General features: G+C 50.6%; 1 protein-coding gene across 1 annotated transcript in view; it reads left to right on the top strand.

Annotated features, from left to right (window-relative positions):
* Positions 1-280: 280 nt before the first annotated feature.
* Positions 281-25,978, top strand: part of sh2d3ca (SH2 domain containing 3Ca) — a 46,780-nt gene continuing 21,082 nt past the window's right edge. The window contains 3 exon segments of the mRNA XM_061215843.1: positions 281-405; positions 1,964-2,765; positions 9,517-9,556. Coding sequence (XP_061071827.1) covers positions 387-405; positions 1,964-2,765; positions 9,517-9,556 — 861 coding nt within the window. The 5' untranslated portion in view covers positions 281-386.

Below are 25,978 nucleotides of genomic sequence, written 5' to 3' on the forward strand. Positions count from 1 at the left end.
GAAGATATCAGGCAACCTTTAAATTACCTTTACAAGAGGTCAGGACTGTTGAACTAATAACATTAAGCTCAGTACTAGTGAGGACATATTCAAGGCTTCTTTAAAGGACTACATTTTGTCATACTCTTTCCGTCATCGATAGCATCGGCCTCCCACAGTCAGCAGCGATCTTCTCTTGAGCTGCTGAGAGACACACCAACCCTCCTTCAGCACAGGAAGTGATGATGTCTTTTGAGCATCAGCGCAAGCTGTTTATGTGTCGTACCTCGGTGTTGCGGAAGTGTCGTTCAAAGAGTGGTTTCTCCTCCGACGGGGGACAGCTTCCTAAATCTGCAGTACCCTCAAGAAAACAACACCAGCAGATCCTGCCTTCCTCTCCCGACATCATGATCAAGCGCAAGCTGAGTAAGTTTTCCACTGGCCCCCAGTCCAGTGCCTGTATCTTTCCCATTTCTGTTCTTATCCATCTGTCAGCATGGCACCTCTGCAGTGAATATGTACGTTTATGCTTTCATGACTTATTGGCTCATCTTGTTTGTAGAGCGGAGGTAGAGCTATAAGTTCCTACCTCAAGGGACGATTCTAGGGATACAAAATCTAAAACCTGCTTACACTAGAGGTTGCTAAATCAGTGTTTTGGCTTAGTTTAGATTAGCTTAAAAATATAAACATTTACACTACAGAACTGCTGTTGTGGATCAGTCACTGGTTATCGAAGTTTTCCCTAAATATCCAGATTCTGAGTGCCTTACTGGTGCAGTTAGGGACACACAGGGATCAGGGAGTGTAGTACTAGCTGTATGTGCGTGTGACCTGCGGCTCTGATCTGCTGAGTGCTGAGGGAGGTTGTTGGATCTTCCCCACCACCGCAGTACCAAGGCTAAGGGACTGCGTGCGCAAAACGACCTGAGCCAAACTTAGACATGCAGAGCCACACAGGAAGTACAATTCAAGCTGCCAGGCTGTTTCTGTAAATCGGACTTAGAATAGACTCTGCTGGTGGCAGGGTGGTCACTGGGCACTCACTGAACTGAACTGTAATGTTACATTACATTACATTACATTATTGGCATTTGGCAGATGCTCTTATCCAGAGCGACGTACAGTTGATTAGTCTACGCAGGAGACAATCCTCCCCTGGAGCAATGAAGGGTTAAGGGCCTTGCTCAAGGGCCATGTTCAAGCTGATTTTGTAGATTTTGCATGCAGCTGCATGGTAAAAAATTATGCTTACCTCATATCTGCAATGCAGTGACGGGAAGCAGAAGATCGCTGTCTCAATCCCGCTTGAAATGAACCAAAGGGATTACCTCTTGACCCCTCGTGGAGAATAGAGAAGTCGGCGATTCACTTTTACATTACATTAATGGCATTTGGCAGACGCTCTTATCCAGAGCGACGTACAGTCGATTAGACTAAGCAGGAGACAATCCTCCCCTGGAGCAATGCAGGGTTAAGGGCCCAACAGCTGTGTGGCGACATGGCTCAGGCAGTAAGAGCAGTCGTCTGGCAGTCGGAGGGTTGCCGGTTCGATCCCCCGCCCGGGCTGTGTCGAAGTGTCCCTGAGCAAGACACCTAACCCCTAAATGTTGTTAAATATTTAAACAAAGTTATCAGGATGGAAAATAGCCTTGGCCAACAAAGTATATTACATTGCATATTAGAAGCATAAGGATTGATGCTGAAATTCTGCAATCATTCTGCAACTGTACTATATGATGGTGACAATACTTGATTTAAATATTTAAACACATCGAGCAATATGTCTTCTTGGATAAATTACACCAATTTCTTTTCAACATAAATCTGTTCCATAATGTACTTTTTTTTTTTTTCAAGATTTATGATTCATTTGGGAGTAATGCATTCGATAATAATGAGTGTGTGTCATGGACATTTTTTTGGGGGGGGGGGGGGGCAATGTGTTGCATGATAAGATCTAGCCCGTGTCTTCTCTTGGCAGGCTTTAAGTGGTTCGGGAGCATTTCCAACCTCTCCTTCCGACGCTCGTCAGATAAAGATAAAGACTCCAAGTCTGCCCTGAAGCATCATGGGAGTCTGAGTGAGGCGGTGGTGGAGAAGACCATGGATGACATGGAGGACTGCCCCCACAGCTACGCCCGGTCCAGCGACATGTACACTCACATGGCCACCATGCCCCGGCCCTCCCTCAAGAGGAAGGAGAAGAGCCTGAAAGGGTCTAAGAAGGCCAAGAGCAAGACCGAGCTCTGCCGCAGACAGAGTCAGAGACAGGCGGCGGACTATGTCTGTGACTCCCCCTTCCTCCTGGCGTTATCCACGCAGGGGATGCAACCCTTTGAGGAACCCCCAAAACCTCCCACCACCCCTGACACGCCTCTCACCACTGGGCCATCACTGGAGACCAACCTGAACACTGACTCGCCTGCGGAGAAGCAGCTGGCTGCCACACAGTCTCGGACACCGCCTAACCCTGATCTTCCTGGGGAACGAGCACAGCCCGACAGTCTGTGGATGTCTGCCCCCACGCCTGCGGCCCCCATCGCTCAGACCACGCCTGCAGCATCCATCGCTCCGATCCCTCAGACACTCAGAGCTCATCTTAGCTCGGCACCCAGCGAGGTTTGCCTCTCCCAGGGTCCACAGGAAGATCTGTCAGGTAGCAGTCACCCGGCCATGCCACCCAAGACAACCTGTTCTGGACAGAGTCAGGACAAGCGCTCAGAGGTAGTAATAAAGCAGGAACAGCTAAAAGATAAAGCCACGAAGACGGGGACTGACACCAGGTAGGATATAGCACTTGAATATCTGCCTCCTTAAATGGCATAAAGAAAGCCCTAATCCTTCACAGAGTGTACCTGCTTCATCAGATTTATCTGACTTGGCACCCTGAGTTCAGGCCACTGATTTGTTTCCTGGCAAGATGAGCAGAGCATTGTGGCTGAGCTTCCTTGCTTTCTCCTGCAACGCTGATACAAACCAAGGGCGTTCTGGAAGTTTCTTCCGCCTTCCCGCCATGATCGGCTTGTTATTACAGTTCTAATGTAAGATTTATATTATATTTCTGAAGGGACAATGAGAACATTGCTAGGACATATGAAACATGTGTAAGTTGTTCCTTCCATTTCCCGCAGAGTGAAGTGGAAGATCAGTTAGTCAGGCGGCTGGCCTTTAAAAACAATACAGGTCAGGCAGGATGATGATTCAACTTCCTCCACTTGGCATCGAGATGACTGCTACGATGCTACTCTGTTCGCTTTTGACCATATAAAGGAGGAAAAAAAACGCGTTATATATCACTTCTGCAGCTGACCGAAATGTGATCATGATCAAAACTATCAGAAGCAGTAGTGGATTTTCAAATTGTTTAAAACTGAAATAACCAGCAGTGATTCACATTCATATAGGCTAAAGGCTTAAATGTAAGACTAATTAAATTACTTAAAATTCGCTTCGTCCAGATTCTTCACGCTATCACAGATTAACTAAAATCCTGCAGATGGGGGCAGTGGTTCTCTTTTGATGTTTGCCTAATTTGACTAATCACCATGGTTCCCGGTTTCAGTGAGCAGGCTTGCCGGTCGCCACTGCTTGCCGTAGCAAATCCGCAAACAGCAATAATAAATGTATCACATCAAATCGTGAATATTACTTTCCCACATACATGAACAAGCAATACATGTGAATATTTCCCCACGTCAGAATCTATACCGTCTATAGTTAGAGCGAACGCAAGTGAGTTAAATGTTGCTGGCTGTGGTCATACTTGGCACTCAGTGTGGATTGACTCGTTCGAAGAAGTCCCTCCCCTGCACTAACGCGCTCTTTCAATTGAATGAGAAGGACCACAGAAAATACTTTCGCAGAAGAGCGAGTTTAGAGCCGTCGTGTCACGGCAGTATCTTGTCGAAGGAACGACGCACCGCATCAGAATCGGGGAAAAAAATATGCTGTGCTGGAAATTTTGTTCTTTATCTATGGACCATGGGCGTGAGGTGAGACGATTCTTCGGCGCTTTAGTTGTTAAAACAATACGTTGCATTTGAAAACTGAACGAGAACGGACCAGTTAAAACTCTGCTACTGCTTGAAACTATAAACATTTGAATAATTAAATATTTGACTATTTAGGACTGCTTATGTGTTAATACAGCTTTGTATTAGCATGTGGCATGTCAAGTGTAGAATAGTACTCAACAAGCTGTTTAAAGTCATTGTGTCAACGGTTTAAATATCACTGATGGGAATAACAGTGCAGTGCGTCAAGTGGATAAAGTTTTTATTTATTTATTTATTTTTTGACCATAATAGCCATTAACAGTTACTCACACAAGAAAAGGCGACATGGCAACTTCATGTAAAAAAATGTAAGCAGTCTCCAGGACTGCATTAACATATTGCCACCATTATCTCCATAAAGCCCGCTGCTATGTAAACAGTAGAAATCCTGCTTGCAGCTGTGCTTTCAGGAGAGGAAGAGAGACTAATAGCCTGGAAACAGGGTGGGGTGCTGTCTGGTCGTCACTTAATGAGTTTGGATCTGGAACCTCTCTTTTCCCTAAAGAAACACTTCCTTTCCCGAACAGCATCGCTGAAAGACGGAACGTCTCACTTCCCGGCAGGTTTCTCCTGGGTCAGTTGGGGTTTCGGGGGGGGGGGTGGGTGGGTGGGTTGGGGCAGCTTTTGAAGCTTACAGATGAGCTGAAGTGTGGGCTGGGATGTCAGGAGTCTGCGGAGGCTGGAAATGTTTGACCCAGAGAGCACAAGACTCAGGGTTTCCTAACCTTCATGTAAAGTGGTTTCTTCAAACCGACCTAATCATCACAAATTAAAATTATACTCTGAAATGAAATGAATCCATTTGAAGATATTACCAGACATTTTTTTGCAATTGGCCTTAATTCCTCAGAGAAGGAGAGGGGATTTGCCTCGCTCTCTCTCCTCCCTCCTTCTTTCTCTTCTCTCTCTCCTCCCTCCTTCACTCTTCTCTCTCCATCCTTCTCTCTCCTCTGTTTGAAAAAGTGGGCCTGGCCACAACCACTGAATTACCAGACCCGTCCTGGTCTGGCCCATATTGACTTTTTGTTTTCACCATTTCTCTTTAATTATTATTTCTGGACAGGCGAGGCTTTTGAGATGAGCAGTGATATTTCCATTCGTAAATATCAGCTATGTCTGTAAAACAATGACTGTTGTCTTAGAAACTAGTTTCACTTTCAAACAAAGCTGTTCCAAAAAGCTTCTCTGTGTTCATGGGAGATCTCAATCTCGTGTGCGGGTTCCTTGTCTGGCAAAAGTGTTAAATCTGGGATCTGAAAAGGGGTTCCCTCTGAAGACATGCCAAAGAATCCTTTCAGAACCCTCTTTTGTAGGAAGGCCTCTCTCTGGTCTAGGTGAATATAGTTCTATTCCAACACGCTATTCTGTGAGGAAATTCAAACAAGTGCCTCTCAATCCTTGGCATAATACAGGGGGAACTGGCTTTGTGTTGGTGAAAGGGCCTAATGTGTGAAGAGCAAACGGTGTGCGAGGTTAAACTGGGCCCTGAACTGTGAACTGCGTTGCTGTTGTCTTTTTAAATACTGCTCCTCCGTGCATGTCTCGCCCCCAGCTGGGAACAGTCCTGTCTCGCCCCCAGCTGGGAGCAGTGTCATAAAACCGCTGTGCTGAAAAGCTCTGGGATCCTGCCATGAACTGTGACCTAAAGGCTGCCTTTATAAAACACACGCAAGAGTCAGGAAGGTGCTTATTTCAGTGAGGAAGATTAGGATAGAAGAAATACAGTGTGTTTATGTGTGTGTGTGTGTGTGTGTGTGTGTGTGTGTGTGAGTATGCTTGTGTGTGTGAGTGTGTCTGTGTCTGTCTGTTTGTATGAATACATGTGTTTGTGTGTGTGTGTCCGTGTGTGTGTGTATATATATGTGTGTGTGTGTGTGTGTGTGTGTGTGTGTGTGTGTGTGTGTGTGTGTGTGTGTGTGTGTGTGTGTGTGAGAGAGATGAGGGCACAGCATTATGGGACTTTAACACCCGAGTACAGATGGACACCGGCTGGGAAAGCTCCTCGTGGTCAGGAGGAATCCAGGCTGGAATGTGAGGCTGCTGTGGGAACCCCGACGTTCCTCAAACATGGCACCTCACTGCCCCACCCTGCCTCACACCCCACCAAACTGCTCCACACTGCCCCACACCTCACCACACTGCCCCACACCTCACCACACTGCCCCACACTGCCCTACACCTCACCACACTGCCCCACACTGCCCTACACCTCACCACACTGCCCCACACTGCCCCACACCTCACCACACTGCCCCACACTGCCCCTCTGTCCCACACCCCACCAAACTGCCCCTCTGCCCCACACTGCCCCACACCTCACCACATTCCCCACACTGCCCCACACTGCCCTTCTGCCCCACCAAACTGCCCCACACCTCACCAAACTGCCCACACCTCACCAAACTGCCCCACACCTCACCACACTGCCCCACACCTCACCACACTGCCCCACACTGCCCTTCTGCCCCACCAAATTGCCCCACACCCCACCAAACTGCCCCACACCTCACCAAACTGCCCCACACCTCACCAAACTGCCCCAACCTCACCACACTGCCCCGCACTACCCCTCACTGCTCCACACTGCCCCACACCCCACTAAACTGCCCCACACTGCCCCACACTGCTCCACACTACCCCACACCTCACCACACTGCCCCACTCTGCCCCACACCCCAACAAACTGCCCCACACTGCCCCAAACCTCACCACACTGCCCCTCACTGCCCCACACCCCACCAAACTGCCCCACACCTCACCACACTGCCCCACACTGCTCCACACTGCCCCACACTACCCCACACCTCACCACACTGCCCCTCACTGCCCCACACCCCACCAAACTGCCCCACACCTCACCACACTGCCCCACACTGCTCCACACTGCCCCACACTACCCCACACTGCCCCAAACCTCACCACACTGCCCCTCACTGCCCCACACTGCCCCATACCCCACCAAACTGCCCCACACTGCCCCACACCTCACCACACTGCCCCACGCTACCCCACACTGCCCCAAACCTCACCAAACTGCCCCACAATGCCCCACACTCACCACACTGCCCCACACTGCCCAAACCTCACCACACTGCCCCTCACTGCCCACACTGCCCCATACCCCACAAACTGCCCCACACTGCCCCACACCTCACCACACTGCCCACGCTACCCCACACTGCCCCAAACCTCACCAAACTGCCCCACAATGCCCCACACCTCACCACACTGCCCAAACTGCCCCACAATGCCCCACACCTCACCACACTGCCCCAAACTGCCCCACAATGCCCCACACCTCACCACACTGCCCCAAACTGCCCCACAATGCCCCACACCTCACCACACTGCCCCAAACTGCCCCACACTGCCTCAACGACAAGTTCAGCTTCCCCCGGGTTTCCATTACTGGCCTCCATGATCCCGGTTCCCCACTCAGTCTGCCTCCAGTGTTGTGTCTGGATGTGTAATTCAGTTATGCTGTGAACACTCCTCTCCCTGACTGCTCCTTGGGCATTCCGTGGGACAGGTGTGTAGGGTGTTCGTCATACGAGCCCCCCCCCCCCCCCCCCCCCCGCTTTCCCTCAGTCTGTGATATAGGACCTCACTTGTGTGGGTCTGTTTCCCTCGGTCTGTGATATAGGACCGCTCTTGTGTGGTCTGTTTCCCTCGGTCTGTGATATAGGACCGCTCTTGTGTGGGTCTGTTTCCCTCGGTCTGTGACGTAGGACCGCTCTTGTGTGGGTCATGTTTCCCTCGGTCTGTGACGTAGGACCTCACTTGTGTGGGTCTGTTTCCCTCGGTCTGTGATATAGGACCGCTCTTGTGTGGGTCTGTTTCCCTCGGTCTGTGATATAGGACCGCTCTTGTGTGGGTCTGTTTCCCTCGGTCTGTGACGTAGACCTCACTTGTGTGGGTCTGTTTTCCCTCGGTCTGTGATATAGGACCGCTCTTGTGTGGGTCTGTTTCCCTCGGTCTGTGATATAGGACCGCTCTTGTGTGGGTCTGTTTCCTCGGTCTGTGACGTAGGACCTCACTTGTGTGGGTCTGTTTCCCTCGGTCTGTGACGTAGGACCTCACTTGTGTGGGTCTGTTTCCCTCGGTCTGTGATATAGGACCGCTCTTGTGTGGGTCTGTTTACTGAGGGATACTTCCGGGCCAGACCTTTGACAGAAAGCCCAGACCTCCTGCGGACTACAACCGCAGAGCCTGCATCTCCTGCTCTGGGAACGCAGCGTTAATGCTCTGCGTTAATCTGCCATTTGGCACGTTAAGTGAACCTCAACCCTGCCCTTGAGCTTAATATGGGATGTTGCATTTCTTGATTTACAATACAACTGTCCTCACTGTTTCCTGATTCGAGCAGAGGGACTGCATGTGTGTGTGTCTGTGTGTGTGTGTCTGTGTGTGTGTGTGTGTGTGTGTGTGTGTGTTGTGTGTGTGTGTGGAGTTGCCCTGCATATGTGCGTACATCTGTATGAATCTGTGTGAGAAGCAGACTGTGGAGGAGGTCCCTCAGAGACTCTAAGACTCACAGTGACGTGTGTTAATCTGCGGATCGTGTGGAATGGTATGTGGATCGTGGATCGTGTGGAATGGTAGTGTCTTTGGAAACAGCTGGGCCAGAGTGCTCGCTGTACAACTGAACTGAGCTTCTGATATTACTTATGCTATTAACCTAAAGTATTGTTTGTTCATATATACAGTATATTGAAGCACTGGAACACAGTTATAGTTGACTCCAGTGCAGGAGAGTCAGGTTTGTTCACATAAGGGTGGGTTTCAGAGTTTAGATGGGGGGCGACCTCATTTGTCTGGGGTTGCTAGGTGATGCTGTTTGCAGAGCTGACCATCGCTTCCTGGAACTGAGATTCTGTGGTCTGTAAAGAAAATTAAAGAGGACATGGAGTAAACATGTGACTTCCTCTTCAGCCACCTTTTGTCTCTTCAGCCCTCAAAAGTGCAATAAAATATTACCTGTCGTTCCCTAAAGAATGAACAAAATGTGCGCACACATGCCCTTATGCAAGTGCAGTCAAACACACAAACATATATTAATTCTTTATTTAGTCCATGTTTTATAAAATGCCTTGTTAGGGCCCATTATATATTACAGTTGCTGTCTGATGTCATTCAGTTTGTAGCATTCCTTAAGCACGCATTCGTACAAACATAAAACACAAAAACGATCCTTCGCATCCACACGCACACGCACACGCACACGCACACACACGCGAATGGGCACAGGCGCACCGCATTCACACACGTGTGCACATACTGTATGCAAACACATGCACACACGCACATATTTAGACAGAAATATAACCTTGCATACATCTTTAAGGAAATTATCATGGTAAATATACAGTGGGAAATGAAAATATCGTCAGAACAGTGAGCATGAAACAGTATTGCTGTGTTTTTACTGGTTTATTGCAGTTTCCCCATTAATGCTCGGTTCTGTTGTTTCTCTGTACAGTGATCTGGACCCCATGGACAGCAGAGGTGAATATGTGAAGGTAAGCTTCTCTCATATTCTGATGGACCGTGGTCCGGGCGGTGACATGTAGTATCTGTGACCTATCCTTTCCTGCCTCCTCGACTCAGTTACAGTTAAAACAGTCACCCACGCTTCAATGGCACATCGCCAGCGGGGCGTCTGGTGACTGTGAGTGTCTTCTTTGGGTGTAACGGGAAACGCAGGAGATCGCCGCAGTGTTCTGAGAGCACAGTGGCTGGGCTGTAATCAGTTAGGACCGGCGTATAAAGGAGCCGGGATTAGCGCCACACTTCCACCCGGAATAGTTCTGAGCCGGCGGCGTCACCATGGGCAACCGGCTCCTTTTCTGCGGTAAACAAAGAAGAAGAGAAGCAGGCTGACCTCCGGCACCTGGAGCCGGGCCTCCGAAAACGTCCTTTATCAGAACAACACGGAGAGTTGTCGCACCTCTCCTGCGTGCGCGGAGGCCGCAGACGCGGGCTGAGGACTGCGGGCGGCGCTGTGCTCGGGGTGGTTGTCGAGGAGAAGGGCCGCGTGGTCGTGGAGCCCGTGCGCCGTGCGTGTTCGTGTCAGGGTCTGGGGACGAGCTCTGAGGCAGCAGTCTGTGCTGGAGGATAGGCAGCTCTTTGTCACTTCCATTCCAGCTTAACCGGCTCAAGAGCACGGGGGGGGGGGGGGGGGGGACAAGGCCTCTTTGTCCCCTCTCCCCGTTCTCGCTGGTGCGCTCGGAGAGGGCGGGGCGGACTGGCCAGGGCTGAGAATGGGAGGACGGGGGGCTGGCTCTGGGCCGCCTTACCGGAGGTGTCAGGAGTAGGAGCAGGGTGGGGGGGGGGGGGGGGGGGCATATATTCAGCGGGGTATGTGTGGCTCTGGGTGTGTTACTCTGTGAGGTCTGTGGTCATGTCTGTCTATCTGTAGTGTAGAGCCACAGAGCCCAAACATCAACATGGCCACCGGTCCCCAGGAAGTTACAGCTAGTCATAATGAAGTGCGTAATGTTGTGTGGCGACCCCTGAGACTTAGAGACTCTGAAATGCCGGTCCACAGGCCACACCGCTATAGGACGCCTGTGACACTGGGAGCTTGTGCAGTAAACTGACATATCCATGTCATCATGCTAGGGCTAGAACTGTACCTTCCTCTAGGGTTCTGAACGCACTAGTCCCTGGGTTTGATTTGTGCTCCATCATACGTCGCTGTGGGTAAGAGCGTGTGCTAAATGCCTGTAATGTAATGTCATGTAATGAAATGTGACACGCTCCAGCTACAGCTGCATTGCGCGGATGGCTGGTGTGAAGGTTTGTGGGTGCGACATCCGGTGCTACGTCAGGTCGTCCTGTGGCGGGTTGCAGGGGTGTGAGTTTGAGGTTACCATGGAAACGCACAATGCAGTTCCGTAAGTCCGGTGCCTTAAAGGTCAGGCACAATTGAGCCGACTCCAGCTAGGCCCTGAAAGGAGGAGGGCAGAATGATCTCAGCCGGAGGCTTCAGCGCCAGATTGATGCTTTCGCAGTCCAATTCCTCAGCCCCTCTGCTCTGCTCCGGAGAAACCACACTCCTCTGAAGTTATTTCCGTCCCCCAGTGTTGCATTTAAGCGTTTTAAGCGCTCCTCGTTCTGTGATGTAGGGTGTTTAGTAGCAGACTGTCAGTCGTCTGGAAGCTGGGGGTTGGTGCAGTAAACTGACATTTTGTTTGTTGTTAGCTGCAGCTATTTACATTTCCTGAGAGAATAAATGACTGTTTTTCATATGACATCTCGCGACCAAGTTTTTACTGAAATGGATATGACAGCTGAAGTGATGTTTCTGCAAAACAACTTTTTTTTCTTTCTTTTTTTCTCGAGTGCACTTTTAATTCGAATGTGTCGTTTTTAGTTCCACGAGCTTTTATGTAATTATTTTAGTCTCACAGTTATATCCTAGGTCGTTGCACGATCAGAGATCGTGCACTGTTCATAGCGGCCACTAGATGGGGGTATTATCCTTGGCGTTCGGCAGGAGCAGAGAGGTGGGGTTTTAAATCCGAATGAATACCGCGTAGCCTGTCACTGTGCTTCTGACAGAGGAGAAATCACACCCGTGTGAGACATCCTGTCGTATCCGCAAGAACCGATCCATCATGACAAATGCTCCAGAGTGCGATCTGTCACAGAAGCGGTTTGGGTTAAAACCAGACGATACATTTCACAATGGCATTTTATTTTTTTACTGCGTGTTTAAAAAAAAAATGCCTAGTGATCATTCTTACTTTCAAACTGTATATAGTTCTAGTGTGCGTGTTTATCGTAGCATTCCGTCTATGATTATGCTACAAATAGCATAAATATACATCTATTGGCTCATATATTTTAAGTTAAATAACGAAGCCATATATTTTAAGTTAAATAACGAAGTATAACTGAAAATATTAAGATGTTCGTTCGTATTATCTCTCACTGGACACTCGCTGATTAAAAATGCAGTTTTTTGTAAGAGGTTTGTCTGGAGGCTTGGCACTGGCAAGCCTGGATGTTATGACTGATCTTCTGCTAATTGGAAACCCAGCTGAATAAAACACAGTTGAAGCTAGGTTTTGAAACAGCTGGTAGCTGGTTGACCAGTTCAGATGAGCTCCATACTCAACATGTTTTCATCAGTTCAAGCTAGGTTTTGAAACAGCTGGTAACCGGTTGACCAGTTCAGACCAGCTCCATGCTCAACATGGTTTTGACCAGCTCAAGCTAGGTTTTTGAAACAGCTGGTAGGTAGTAATCATTTCAAGCTGGTTTTTACTGTTCTTTTACACCAGGGACGGTACATAAGGCTGTGTTTTCCTGGAGTAGTCCAGGGTTGTAGCACGAGTGGAGAGTAGGTGAGGGTGGAGGGAGTGGCCCTGACCTACATACGAGGTGGAGGAGGGGAGGGATCGTAGGGGAGGTGGGGTTGGTTTGTTTGGAGATAATTAACGCGCGTCTCTCGCACAGCTCACTGGCTGCTCAGTAAAAACTTGCGTCTCCCGCGGGGTTGGGGGGGAGGGGGGGGAAGGCGCAGGTCCCAGCTGGTGCGTGGTGGTACCCCTCACCCTGCACAGTAGACCTCCCCCTCTCCCTCTCCCTGACACATCGCAGTGTGAGTGTGAACACGGTCTACGCTTCGCCCAGGAAATTAAATTATTACCCGGCCCGCATTGATTGGGACCGGAATTGACTGAGCAGGAACCGCTAACATGCCTCGGCCCTGCATTTCCTGATTAAATAGGTTAATTATATCGCATTACACACTTAGCGGAGCCCCTTAATCATGGTGACTCATAATTGTTTTTACATATTTTACACGTTATGTCTGCCATTCAACCCCGTGAACTTCTGCTTTCTGCGGTGTTCTCGCCGTCGCACCGAGCCGTGCGTGTTTGCGTTATCGTTTCGAGTGAGGCAGGAGAGTAAATAGCCACTGGACAGATCTGGCTGAGCGTTAATGAGGAGATTTAGGGGGGGGAAAAAAAGGGTGCTGATGAAGATTGCCATGACAAACGGCGTGAGATTTGCCCCAGAACGCTCATTACAGTCTGTGTGCCTGAGCTGAGCTCGTGGGCACTCTAATCTCACTCCGTTGTGTTCTTAAACCTGCCTTCAGGACAGGGACTGAGTAATTAATTTTTTATTATCGTCAGAGAGCGGAGGGAGGGGGGGGGGATTCTGAGCGTGGGCGGAAGAGGGGAGCAGGAGGGGTGGAGGGGGAAGGGTGGCGCTGTGTGGATGGGGAGGGGGAGAGTAAAGAAAGAGAGGAACAAGTGAAAGGGGAGCGTAATTAAATCAAAGAGTAGCGGTGTGGGGAGAGTGGAGATATGAGGGGTTAAGAGGGTGTGTCTTAGAACCCATAACAGTGAATTGGGTTCAGAATTAGCTTTGAGTGTGGGTGGGGTTTTAGCTTCTGAATGAGCTTTGAGTTTGGGGTGAGTTTCAGTGGGCTTTTGGGTTCAGAATGAGCTTTGAGTTTGGGGTGAGTTTCAGTGGGCTTTTGGGTTCAGAATGAGCTTTGAGTTTGGGGTGAGTTTCAGTGGGGTTTTGGGTTCAGAATGAGCTTTGAGTTTGGGGTGAGTTTCAGTGGGCTTTTGGGTTCAGAATGAGCTTTGAGTTTTGGGTGAGTTTCAGTGGGGTTTTGGGTTCAGAATGAGCTTTGAGTTTGGGGTGAGTTTCAGTGGGCTTTTGGGTTCAGAATGAGCTTTGAGTTTGGGGTGAGTTTCAGTGGGCTTTTGGGTTCAGAATTAGCTTTGAGTTTGGGGTAAGCGTGACTGGGTTGAATGGGTGTGGGGGTATCAAAGACATTTGGCAGACTGCACCCCCGTGGTTATGGACATAACTGAATAGGCGTATAAGGAATGGGCTCTCTGTGCACATTACAGCAGAGGTAGTGCAGGATTAGGTGCCTGTAAGCATTGTGGTTAAGGTACGTGACTGGGACCCGCTAGATACGTGACTGGGACTCGCAAGGTACATGACTGGGACTCGCAAGGTACATGACTGGGTAATGGTGGTGGTTCAATCGCCGGTGTAGCCACAATAAGATCCACACAGCCGGTTGGGCCCTTGAGCAAGGCCCTTAACTGCACATTGCTCCAGGGGGGATTGTCCCCTGTTTAGTCTAATCAACTCTAAGTCGCTCTGGCTGAAAGCATCGGCTAAATAGCAAATCTGGGCATTTTGTCTCGATCAGCCGGCTGGGAAGCGATACGCGATGCCGGGAATCAGGATGATGAAGCACATCCAGCCTTATGGGATTATTCCCACTCAAACACGGGATAATCCACGGAAGAGCTTTAGGGAGATTTGTCGAAGAAAGAGCCGGAGCCTTAATGAATTCTTCCTGTCTTCCTCCGTGTTGCTGGCCGCGTTGTTTATTCACCGTACAGATTAGCCGATTCATTCATTTCATCGCCCGTTGAGTCATACCCCAGCCCCCCTCCCCCACCTCTCCTAAAAGAATGTGATCAATGCGTTGTGGTCGGGGGGGGGGGGGGTGGGATGTGAAATCATTGGCTGGTGCACAAAGCGGCAGTGACTTCCTCGTACGGCTCTGTTTGGGGGCTCGCTAATTAAGGGCGACTTCCCGGCGGTCTCCTAGAAACGTGCTCGTGAAAAGAGACGACGCATCCGTCTGTCCCTTCAGATATGGTGATGCGGTGCAGTGGCCACCGCACAACACCTCTTGGAGTGGATGAGTAGGAATGTGGCCCATATTTATTTGGGCTGAATTCTCGTCTATATCTTTAACGCATACATGCACACACATGCCCGCACATTCAATGAAGTCATACCTTGTTTGTTTTTGTTTTTGTTTTTTTTTAGAACCTTTTTTTTTTTTTTTTTTCATCCCCATTCATATTTCATGCCTTCAGGCCGGTCTCTTCTGGAGAGTGCGTTCTTTCAAAGCACCACTTCATTTTTAATAGCGGCCTGTTCTCTGTGGACACGCAGGAATTACACTCACACCATGAGGCGAGTACCACGCTGTGACCGGAGCCCTACTCTGCTCTAACGGTCCAGTTACGGTCTGCGATGGGGAGTACTACCCTGTGACCCTACTCTACTCTAACAGTCCAGTTACGGTCTGCGATGGGGAGTACTACCCTGTGACCCTACTCTACTCTAACAGTCCAGTTACGGTCTGCGATGGGGAGTACTACCCTGTGACCCTACTCTACTCTAACGGTCCAGTCACGGTCTGCGATGGGGAGTACCACCCTGTGACCGGAGCCCTACTCTACTCTAACGGTCCAGTCACGGTCTGCGATGGGGAGTACCACCCTGTGACCGGAGCCCTACTCTGCTCTAACGGTCCAGTTACGGTCTGCGATGGGGAGTACCACCCTGTGACCCTACTCTGCTCTAACGGTCCAGTTACGGTCTGCGATGGGGAGTACCACCCTGTGACCGGAGCCCTACTCTACTCTAACGGTCCAGTCGCGGTCTGCGATGGGGAGTACCACCTTGTGACCGGAGCCCTACTCTGCTCTAACGGTCCAGTTACGGTCTGCGATGGGGAGTACCACCCTGTGACCGGAGCCCTACTCTACTCTAACGGTCCAGTCACGGTCTGCGATGGGGAGTACCACCCTGTGACCCTACTCTACTCTAACGGTCCAGTCACGGTCTGCGATGGGGAGTACCACCCTGTGACCAGAGCCCTACTCTGCTCTAACGGTCCAGTCGCGGTCTGCGGTGACACGGCCAGGATTGGATTCAGATTACAGGGCAGCTTCCGACACTAAGGTTTAACACTTTAGTTGGATGGCCACTCCATATCCCCCTGAACTTTTACACATATCGCACAGATACTTCTGTATTATTCTTTAGATTGGTTTATTTTATAGGGGCGTAATACTACGTCAGTGACATTATGACTGTCATATTTGGTTTGTTCTATATATTTTTAATTTGGAGCCTGTCGGTGGTATGTGGTTGTTATAAACTTGGAATATTGGTGGCTGTAGATTATGTTTTTGGTCAGAGTACATTAGTCTAAATCTAAAGTTAATTTTATCTGGTGCTTCTGCTCCCTGGTGATTTTGTTTTGGGCTGTTGATTAGCGTTGAGTGTGCAATTGCTCACCTTGGTGCATATACGCTCACACACACGCACGCACACACACACACACACACACACACACACACACACATACAACAAGCGCACACACAGACACACACACATCTATAAATGTGAACACGCGCACAGGAAATGCATGTCCGTACACACCCACACAAAGAAGCATTATCCGTGTTTCGTAAGACGCCTCACTCTGCTGTACGTTTGGGGAGCCAGGGCCCCTTCTCCGGCAGACTGCCCTGGGCCCACATGACGTGACCCAGCCTTCCACACTGAGAGCAGGAGGCCCAGAGCACGGGCAGGTCTAGCCGAAGCAGGCGTGCTCATCAATCCGGCCGCGTGTAGCGCTAGCATCGGTTCGACGGTAAACTGCCATATTGTCTTGCATTACAGTGACAAGCATACGTGAGCGTGTAATCAAACACGCACACCTCCCGCACTGACATGTACCGCACATAAACACACTTACAACAGTGCTTTCCCTAAGAGACAGACGCACAATCTCCCTTTCACTGGCAGGATCTAAAGCTCTTCCACCGTCTGTTTGTGCATTCTTCTCCCTTAACTACCCCTCCCCCGCCCGCACTCCCTTCAAAGCCCAATAAAAAGAGATTCCTTTCTGGAGGTGCTGAAACTATGAGGCACACCTCCTCTCTCTCTTCCTCTCCTTCTCTCTCTCCCTCCTTCTCTCGCTCTCTCTTTCTCAGCATTGTCTCTAGCCGACGGCAGTGCTGAGAATGGAGGAGGGGGTGGGTGGGGTCTGCCTGCATTCGACGGTGCTCCACCAGTGCCTGCGAGCATCTCTCCCCTCCCCTCCCTCCCTCCCTCCCTCCCTCCCTCCCCCCGTTCTTTCATCAGAGAGGGATGAGGTAATCCCAGCCAGCCTTGTGAGGCAGAGCGAGGGAGAGAGAGAGAGAGAGAGAGAGAGAGAGAGTGAGTGAGTGCGGAGGGAGAGGGCGCACACACAGACTCCGGGCTGGGATGACAGGATCGCCGGTGCGTCCTGGAGCACGAGAAGCGGTCGGTCTCTCAGGGATGAGCCGGGGGTTTTAGGGAGAGGAACGTGCGGAGCCATGACGGAGCGCTGCAGCCTGTGGAGCGCATTGTCCGCTGCTGCCTGCTGCTTCTACAGGGGCTCCTTCATGCAGGTGCAGGTGAGGGGGGGGTGGGCGCTGCCCTGTGTGCGTGTGTGTGTGTGTGTGTGTGAGTGTGTGTGTGTGTGAGTGTGTGTGTGTGTGTGTGTGTGTGAGTATCTGTGTGTGTGTGTATGTGTGTGTGTGAGAGTATCTGTGAGTATCTGTCTGCGTGTGTGTATGTGTGTGTGTGTGTGAGTATCTGTGTGTGTGTATGTGTGTGTGTGTGAGTATCTGTGTGTGTGTATGCATGCATGTGTGTGTGTGTGCATGCATGTGTGTGTGTGTGCATGCATGTGTGTGTGTGTGAGTATCTGTGTGTGTGTGTGTGTGTGTGTGTGTGTGTGTGTGTGTGTGTGCATGTGTGTCTGTGTGTGAGTATCGGTGTGTGTGTGAGTATCTCTATCTGTCTGTGTGTATGTGTGTGAGTATCTCTATCTCTGTGTGTCCATGTGTGTGTGTGAGTGTATCTCTGTGTGTGTATGTGTGTTTGCCTGCATGTGTATGTATGTGTGTGAGTGTGTGCATCTGTGTGTGGGTGTGCGAGTGTGTGCATCTGTGTGTGTGAGTGTGTGCATCTGTGTGTGCGTGTGTGAATGTGTGCATCTGCGTGTGGGTGTGTGAGTGTGTGCATCTGTGTGTGAGTGTGTGTGTGTGTGTGTGGGGGGGGGGGGGGGCTTGTAAGGCACACTTATAAGTATGCCTGTGTGCTTTACACTTGTGTTTTTGCACTTGCGAGTGTGTGGGTGGATGTGTGTGCACATGCAAGAGTGTGTGTTTCCTGTGTGCCTGTCTTCGAGTGTGTGTAAGGAAGTGTATGTGTTTTTTTTTAGAAAGCTGAACAGTATTTACAAAGATCTACAAGATCAAGTCTGTTATGCTGACGGTGCCAAGGCTGCAATCCGATTAGCCATATTCTATTACACTATTAGGTCATAGCTGTTTTAGTCTTGTACTGTGTTTTATAACAATTCTGGCAGAGTGTAAAACCTGTCACTAGGTCATGTCTAAAGAGCGTGATGTATCTGATAATACAGGTGCTTTATTCGTTGAGCTGTTCTTGATCAAAGCGATACCACCTGGTGTTGAGCTGCTCTCCACTGCGGGCCCCTCTGATCACAGAGCAGTGCCTGGCCCTGTTAAAGTAAAACCCCTCCATCAAACACAAACCGTTCGGCGGCTATATTCCGCACCCACGGCTGAGAAAAGCGTCGTTTGCGCATTCTCAGAGACTGGCCACTGCGTTACAGCATTACTGACTGCAGCTGATGCCCGTTGTGTGCAGGTTTTGCCTTTATGTGCCGTCTCTGAACGATGTTGCAGGGACTGTGGGCGCAAGCGTGTTGTGCCCTCTGGGGGGTTGGTAGGTCCAGTATGCCAGTGCTGGATAAGCCGGAACCCGCCTGTCCACCATGTTATTTGGTGATTTGTGTCTGAGTATGGATCAAACGAGCTAGGAAGCAGCGGAAGGGGCTACAGCGCTGACTCCGTGCGGACGGCTTTCCATGTGAAACTTTGAGAGATTAGCACTGTGCGAGCGTCGAGTTTGCCGTTGACCCGTGCCCCAGACTGCAGCAGGGTTTTTCACGGCCGGTGCTGGGGCCTGGCTCACTTTGTTTGTCCGTTAAGACCTGGGATTTCCCGGTCTGTCTGTAACTGGGCCATTGTTGAGCGTGTTGTTTAGGGGGAGATTTAACCGCCAAATCCCCCCAACTGCCCGGCTGCAGTTTCACTTCGATTGTTTGGGGGTCTTAATCCCCCCTTTCTCTGCCTGCCAGCGTCCCACAGTCCTCCTCCCCTGTCTCCCCGTGGCGTATGTGGGGCTGCCAGCTCCTCGCCCGCGTCCCGTCCGACCTGCCCCTGAGCCCCCCACGCCCCCTCCCCAGCCCCGCGGGTCTCCCGGAGTGTGAGAGCAGACTAGGTCAGCGCTCCTTCTGCAGACGCTTCCACTCCAGTCCAGACTCCAGTGCAGACTCCAGACTTCGACTCCCTGCCCTGTACTGTCCTGCTCCTGCTGTAATCATTCTGTTTGGGGTGATCCTTGTGTGGGATGCAGTCCCTGTTGACAAAAAACAGCTCAAGCTAGGTTTTGCAACAGCCGGTAGCTGGTTGACCGGTTCAGCTCCCAACTCGGCATGGTTTAGCTGGTTGACCGGTTCAGACCAGCTCCTGGCTTGACACGGTTTGACCAGCTCAAGCTAGGTTTTGAAACTGCTGGTAGCTGGTTGACCAGTTCAGACCAGCTCCCAGCTCGACATGGTTTAGCTGGTTGACCAGTTCAGATCAGCTCCCAGCTTGACCTGGTTTGACCAGCTCAAGCTATGTTATGAAACAGCCGGTAGTTGGATGACCAACAACCAGCTCAGACAGGCTACCAGCACTAGCTGGTTGACCAGCTCATACCCAGCTAGACCAGTTTATGACCCGCTCAGTTTTCAAACTGGTCAATCTGGCATAGCTGGATCGTACAGCAGGGATGTAATGCACACTCCTTTGTCATTCTCTGACCTTTCTGCAGCAAATCCTCTTTGGTGTTGTCCCTTTCTCCCAGGTTTCAGCACTTAACAATCTGCTTAACTCTGCTGAAGGAGGAAAACCTGCCTGTTCAGCCAGTGTAACCCAATTACAGATTTTATCCATCTCTAAAACAGATTATTTCAAAGCAAGTGCACCATACATCTCGGCTAACATGCTGGATTTTCAGTTCGTATACATTCGAGCATGGTCATCCCAGTTATCTGAACACTTTGTGGAGTCAGCCTTTTAATTACTGAATTAATAGGATTTCCAAGAAAGAAAAAAAAAAAAAGGGAAAAAAAAGTGTTGCTTTCTAATACCAGAACTATCTGGGCCATTTTGTCTAAAACCAACACTCTTCATTTTAAATGGAGAGTATTGCCTTGGGCGAACAGCAGTTGAGTAAACCCTGTTTAAAGTTGAGGATTTGAGCTCTTGGACAGAAGCGTGTCTGCCGTATCGATGAAACGGGGCCAGTGCTAATGCGCTCTTCCACCCTTGCAGGCTTCATTGTTTGACCTGCTATGATTTTAAAAGAGATGGATGGATCCCAGGTGAATCCGGGGCTGCTCCTGGCTGCCAAACAGTCGCGTCCTTCACAGACTGTAGAAAGAGAGCTGAGTGCTGTCCGTCTCTCCCTGGCCTGTTCCTGCTCCTGCGTCTCCTCCCTGTGAAGGAGGCAGGTGGCTTCATTACAGTCCTACAACAGAAGGATGTTGACATCATCTTTATTTTTAAACGGGAAGGTAATGCTCTCTGCATTAGAGAGAGACAGGGTGGCGGAGGAGAAATGCCCTCTAAAATGGTGGAGAATGGCGTCCATTAAGGCAATGGCTATCTTCACTGTGCATTGCACTCTTCCCATTACAGCAGGGTCTAGTACAGAGGAAAGGGCGATATTGTCTTAACTATTCAGGTTCTGAATACTTGGACAGAAGAATTTCAGGCACATCAAATGCAGAAGTAGAAGGCATTTTCTTTTGCCTGTGTGAGTAATAATTTTGGCTGGCTGTTCTGTTGTGCTGTTGACTACATTACCTGGAGAATAGTTTGGCTTGCCCACACAGAAAGGGTTTGTCTGTAGGCACTGTCGTTGGACAGTCTCTGGACAGGGCCGTTCGTGTTGCCCTTGCCCTCGGTGGTTTGGCAGTTTGGCTGGGACAGGGTCAGTTTGGGGCAGGAAGAGTCCTGCTGTGTTCTCACTTCACCTCTGACCCTGCCTGACCCCCAGGGGTCAAGAGGGTTGTTTCTTCTGAAAGGAGATCAAGGACAAACTCAAGGGGGAATGAGCTCAGGCTATCGCCTCTCAAATGCTACCTGTTCTTACATCTATTCAAGACCAGTTTCTCTCTTTGCAATCCATCTTCAATTTTGCTGCAAAATGTAGCTTTAGCAGAGCTGAATATGAACATAAATCTGCCTGTTAAGCAATTTTAGCCAAATATTCAAAAGATAACTTAGCCAGAAGCGGTAAGAAAGATTTCACAGACATGAAGATATAAAATTATGTATAATGGCTATTTGAATAATTTATATAAACACTTAAAGTCCGGTTTAAAAATCGAAGTAAAACATGCTTTTGAATTTGTAGATATCAGTGAATTAATGGGGACTCATCAATCAGATTAGATACAGTTTGGAGGAGCATCGATGGTTGCATTTGCTTAACATATATTTAATGAGACCAGTTCCAACTGATTTGAGAAACGAAATTGCACGATGAGAGCATAAGCCCTTTTATACAGTACCATACCACCCAGACAACGATCTCCCTACGCTTAATAAGGAGGACCTGGAAAAGGCAGCCGGAGGTTGCATCTGGATGGCCATCCGTTCTGGGGGATGCAGCTGAGAAATAAAACGGCGTGTTTTATGCAGCTTGCTGCAATAACAAAAAACAGTGACATCATTTAGTGTGGCTGAATAAAAGAGGGTGACATCACTGTTGGGTGTTTTAAGATTATTTCCCATGAGCATTTCCTGAAATAACGCAGGGCACCAGGGCGGTGTTCCTCCTGGGAGATTACCTCAGTGTTTGTTTACTTGCTGACAAATTGAGCGAGTGGTGGAGGAGGTGACGAGTCTGCTCGGAGTCAGTGCTGTATTTGAGGACTTTGAAAGCTAGCCAAACCTCTGGTGATGTAGCCGGTTTATAGGGGTGCGTCGCTGCTGTGCAGTGACCTCCTCGCTTCGTGGCGGCGCGAGCTGAAACAGCGACAGCTGCGTCTTCGCATATCCATGGTAACCAGCGCACAGGGTCATTAGTCCCCCCACCTCGTCACAGCTGTAATGCCAGCCTGCACCTTGCCGCGCCACGTCCTAAACTGTCCCCTGGGTACGCATGCTGGCTTGTGTGTGTTCCAGCCCGGCTGTTTAAGAGCCTCGGCGCAGAGGAGGGAGGGGTTAATGTCGTTTCTCCTCTCCCGTCTTTAAAGGGTTACTGTCAGCTCTGGGCCCGCCCTGTCAGTCTCCATGGAGCTCAGCCAGTGCCCCAGCTGCACAATGCACAGCTCCGCATGAATGAAACTGATATCTCAGCGCTCCGCTCGCATCCGCCCCGGCCGGCCAATGGCACGCGGCCATGCCGAAGGCTGGAGGCAGTGACATCACCGCCAGCCAATGGCATCGTGCTGCAACCTTGACGGCAAGGAGGGAGGGAGGAGGAGAGGGGAGGAGAGGAGGAGAGGTAGAAACAGGACTAATGCGTCTCCTCTGATGCAAATGGGACGGGGGGGACAGGGCTTCAAACGCGGCGGCTTCAAAGGCACGCCGCGTGCGGTCACCTGACGGGGAGACCAGGTGTCGCGCAGTCGGAGAGCTGATAGGGGGAGCTCAGCCAGCCAACCAGGATCCGGCCGGCCCTCTTCCACCGTCTGTCTCATCCGCGTGCGCGAGACAGCGAAAGCTAGCCCGCTGTATCTGCCACTCTCTCATCTCCTCATATCAGCAAACAGCAGGCCTCGCTCACAGACCGCCGCTGACACCCAGCACGTCTTTGTGTCTTTCTCAGGACCTATTTTTACAGATATGTGTCTTTTCTTTTTGTTCTGTGTGCTTCCATTGCTCAGAGCTAGGCCTGAGTGCTGCTGGGTTTTCCTTGCCTGCGGATCTTCAGTGCGTAGCTGCGTGGGTTTACTCGATCCGAGTCTTCACCCCGCACGTGTGTGGGTGGGTGTGAATCACACGCGTGTGGAGGGGTTTGGGCATGCGTGAATCACACGCGTGTGGAGGGGTCCGGACATGTCTGAATCACATGTGTGTGGATGGGTTTGGACCACGGTGTGTGTGCATGTATTGATCACACGCTTCTCTCTGCTGGAGCAGTGCATCTGGGCTGTTGAGTGCACCCTGTCAGCACATAAACATTGATCACAGGGAAGCGGGTTCACTGCGCTCCTAATGTGAATAGATATCAGTCATATGGACAGAGCGACTGCCACACGTGCCAGGAGCATGAAGATCCATGTTGTGTTTCCCATCTGATTCCAGTGTCCGGCCAATGAATGTCTCCCATTTCCCATCTCATTTCAGTGGCAGGCCAATGAATGTCTCCCATTTCCCATCTCATTTCAGTGGCAGGCCAATGAATGTCTCCCATTTCCCATCTCATTTCAGTGGCAGGCCAATGAATGTCTTGCGTTTACCACAATAGATCCTGTTTGTAGGACCCAGAGATGGTCCAGTCACCAGGAGTGATTATATATGGGGCTACTGTTTGTAAACGCAGGCTGACAATGAGAGAGGGAGTGTCTGGGAGTTTAGAGTATGTTTCGGTTGTAAAAATGTAGTCAATTAACCTTTGTTTGAACCAGTAATTTGTGTCTTTTTCTAAACGGATTCAATAAAAATGATCCCGTGGCATTATATTTAATATTTGAACCGAAACTGTTCAGACAAAAACACAGAAGAAGAAAACACTCAACACCGGTGTGAAGAGAACTGTGGGAACGGCCGAGCGGCATTCACTCTCCACAATGGGCCCTGGTGACAGAGCGCTTTGTTTCCTTGTACGGACCCGCACTGCAAATACCTGCGCTGCTGCGCACTGCGATTATGTCCGCCCGTTCCCGGGCTGTTGCTTTGTGAAGCGGAAAGGGTTTGATTTGGCACTCCTGCGACCGGCCCCAGACTGGTTAGACCCAGGAGAGCTGCGAAATGGCCGCCTTCGTAGCGGTTATGGCCGCAGCGGCGCGCGGAGGTTTATGCCGGCGGCTGGCCTGCGCTAACGGAGCTACCGTGAGCAGCTGCGGGTGATAGAGAACCCGTCTGACGAGTCTCAGCCTTCCTCGCCGCGCGTCTCCGTGTGTCTCGATTAGTCTGCGTTTGGGAGCCGGGCCATCCGCGGGGCTTCAGTGTTCATAACCGGTGTATCTCCCGAGAGCGCGCGATTAATCAACCCTGGTGCCTATTGATTAATCAATTCGCCGTGTCTGGAGCGCACCAGCAGCGGTTCTGCAGGGCCCCGCTGACCCAGCGTGCTGCCCGCCCTGAGGTGTGAACGGGACCGTGTCACCGCGGGGCTGTGCGCTCCGCTGGACGAGACCCGGCCGCTGCACGCCCACACGCTGTACATTCACAGCTGTCCCCGTGGAAACGAAACCGCCCAGTCCTCTCGCTCCACGCTCGGCTGAAGATGGGTATTGATGTGCTCTCTGGACCAATCTATCAGAGTGCTGACCCCTGACCCCACCCCCCCCACAAATTGGCCATTAATGGGACATCCTTTCACACTGGGGGGGGGGCGGGGGTCGTCAGAGCTGAGGTTCCCCATCTCGCCTGTCCTCTTCCATCACCTCCTGCCCCACCTGCTCTCCCTTTCTCACCTCTCTCTCTCTCTCTCCATCTCACACTCATTCCACCACATCCATCTCATCCATCCATATCGCACTCATCCTCCCCGTCCATCTCCCACCCATCCCATCCTCCTCCTACTCCATCTCTCACTCATCTCATCCACCCATTTCCCACTCCTCTTCCTCCATCTCTCACTCATCTCATCCACCCATCTCCCACTCCTCCTCCTCCATCTCTCTCCCTCTCATCCACCCATCTCCCACTCCTCCTACTCCATCTCTCTCCCTTTCATCTACCCATCTCCCACTCCTCCTACTCCATCTCTCTCCCTCTCATCTACCCATCTCCCACTCCTCCTACTCCATCTCTCACTCATCTCATCCACCCATCTCCCACTCCTCCTCCTCCATCTCTCTCCCTCTCATCCCACCCACTCCATATTCCATTCGTTCCCAACATTCATCCCAACATGTCTGTCTCCCACTCCGTACCGTTCCCTCCAGCCCTCTTCCTGGCTCCTAGGACACACTTAGAATGAATCATTAATTTATTTGGCTGGCGCCCTTGTCCAAGGCAACTTAGAGCCCATTAATAGATGCAGGAGTGCAGCACAAACACAATTAAGAAAATGCAAGTATAGCAGCATATTCCCCAGTCCCTGCTGCAGTTTAACTAACAGTCAATACAATACTAAACAAGTTAGCGATTTCTGTCCTAATTCACCTGTGCTGTAAATTCAGTGACTTACAGACAGGACTGGGTTCAGGTGAACGGGAGGAGTTCAGAGGAGCCAGTCTTACAGGCTTAGAATGATAGTTAACCCAAAATCAATGTAAATATCATTTCAGTGGTCCAGTTGGAAATTGATGATGTAAATAATATTGGACCCATACTCTATTATTAGCTTAGGGAAGCAGTATGCGGAAGGTCACGCTACCACAACCCTGTTTTTGTGAATGTTTTGAAACTGTGCGCTTCAGTTGAGATGTCAATACAACACAAACATGTCGCAACTGTCAAACGCACCACATGGAACCGCCTAGAAGAACAGTATTTTGTTGGTATGTGGGGGGGAGCTGTGGCTTTAAGCGGTTGAGGCAGGGCGTGTCTGAGCTGTTTACGGGCAGGGTGCCCTTCAGGTCCCTGCCCGAGCTTCCTCCCCCGTGTCCCCAGGCCCCTCAGCAGTCAGTGGGGCTCTGAGCGCCTCTGTCAGAGTGACACGGCTGTGAGTCATAGCGCGCTGTCGGTGACAGACAGTCAGGGAGCGACTGTGTGACACTCGCGCCCCCCCTCCCGCCCTCCCCCCGCAGGGCACCCCCTCAGCCCAGCGGGAATCTCCGTCTGAGAGCTGATTGCTCTGCACGAGTGGTGGGGGGAGGGGGGAGGTGGGGGTCGGCGGGGCGCTGGGGGATTGGA

The sequence above is a fragment of the Conger conger genome, chromosome 12 (genome assembly GCF_963514075.1).
Source record: "Conger conger chromosome 12, fConCon1.1, whole genome shotgun sequence".
Lineage (NCBI taxonomy): Eukaryota > Metazoa > Chordata > Actinopteri > Anguilliformes > Congridae > Conger > Conger conger.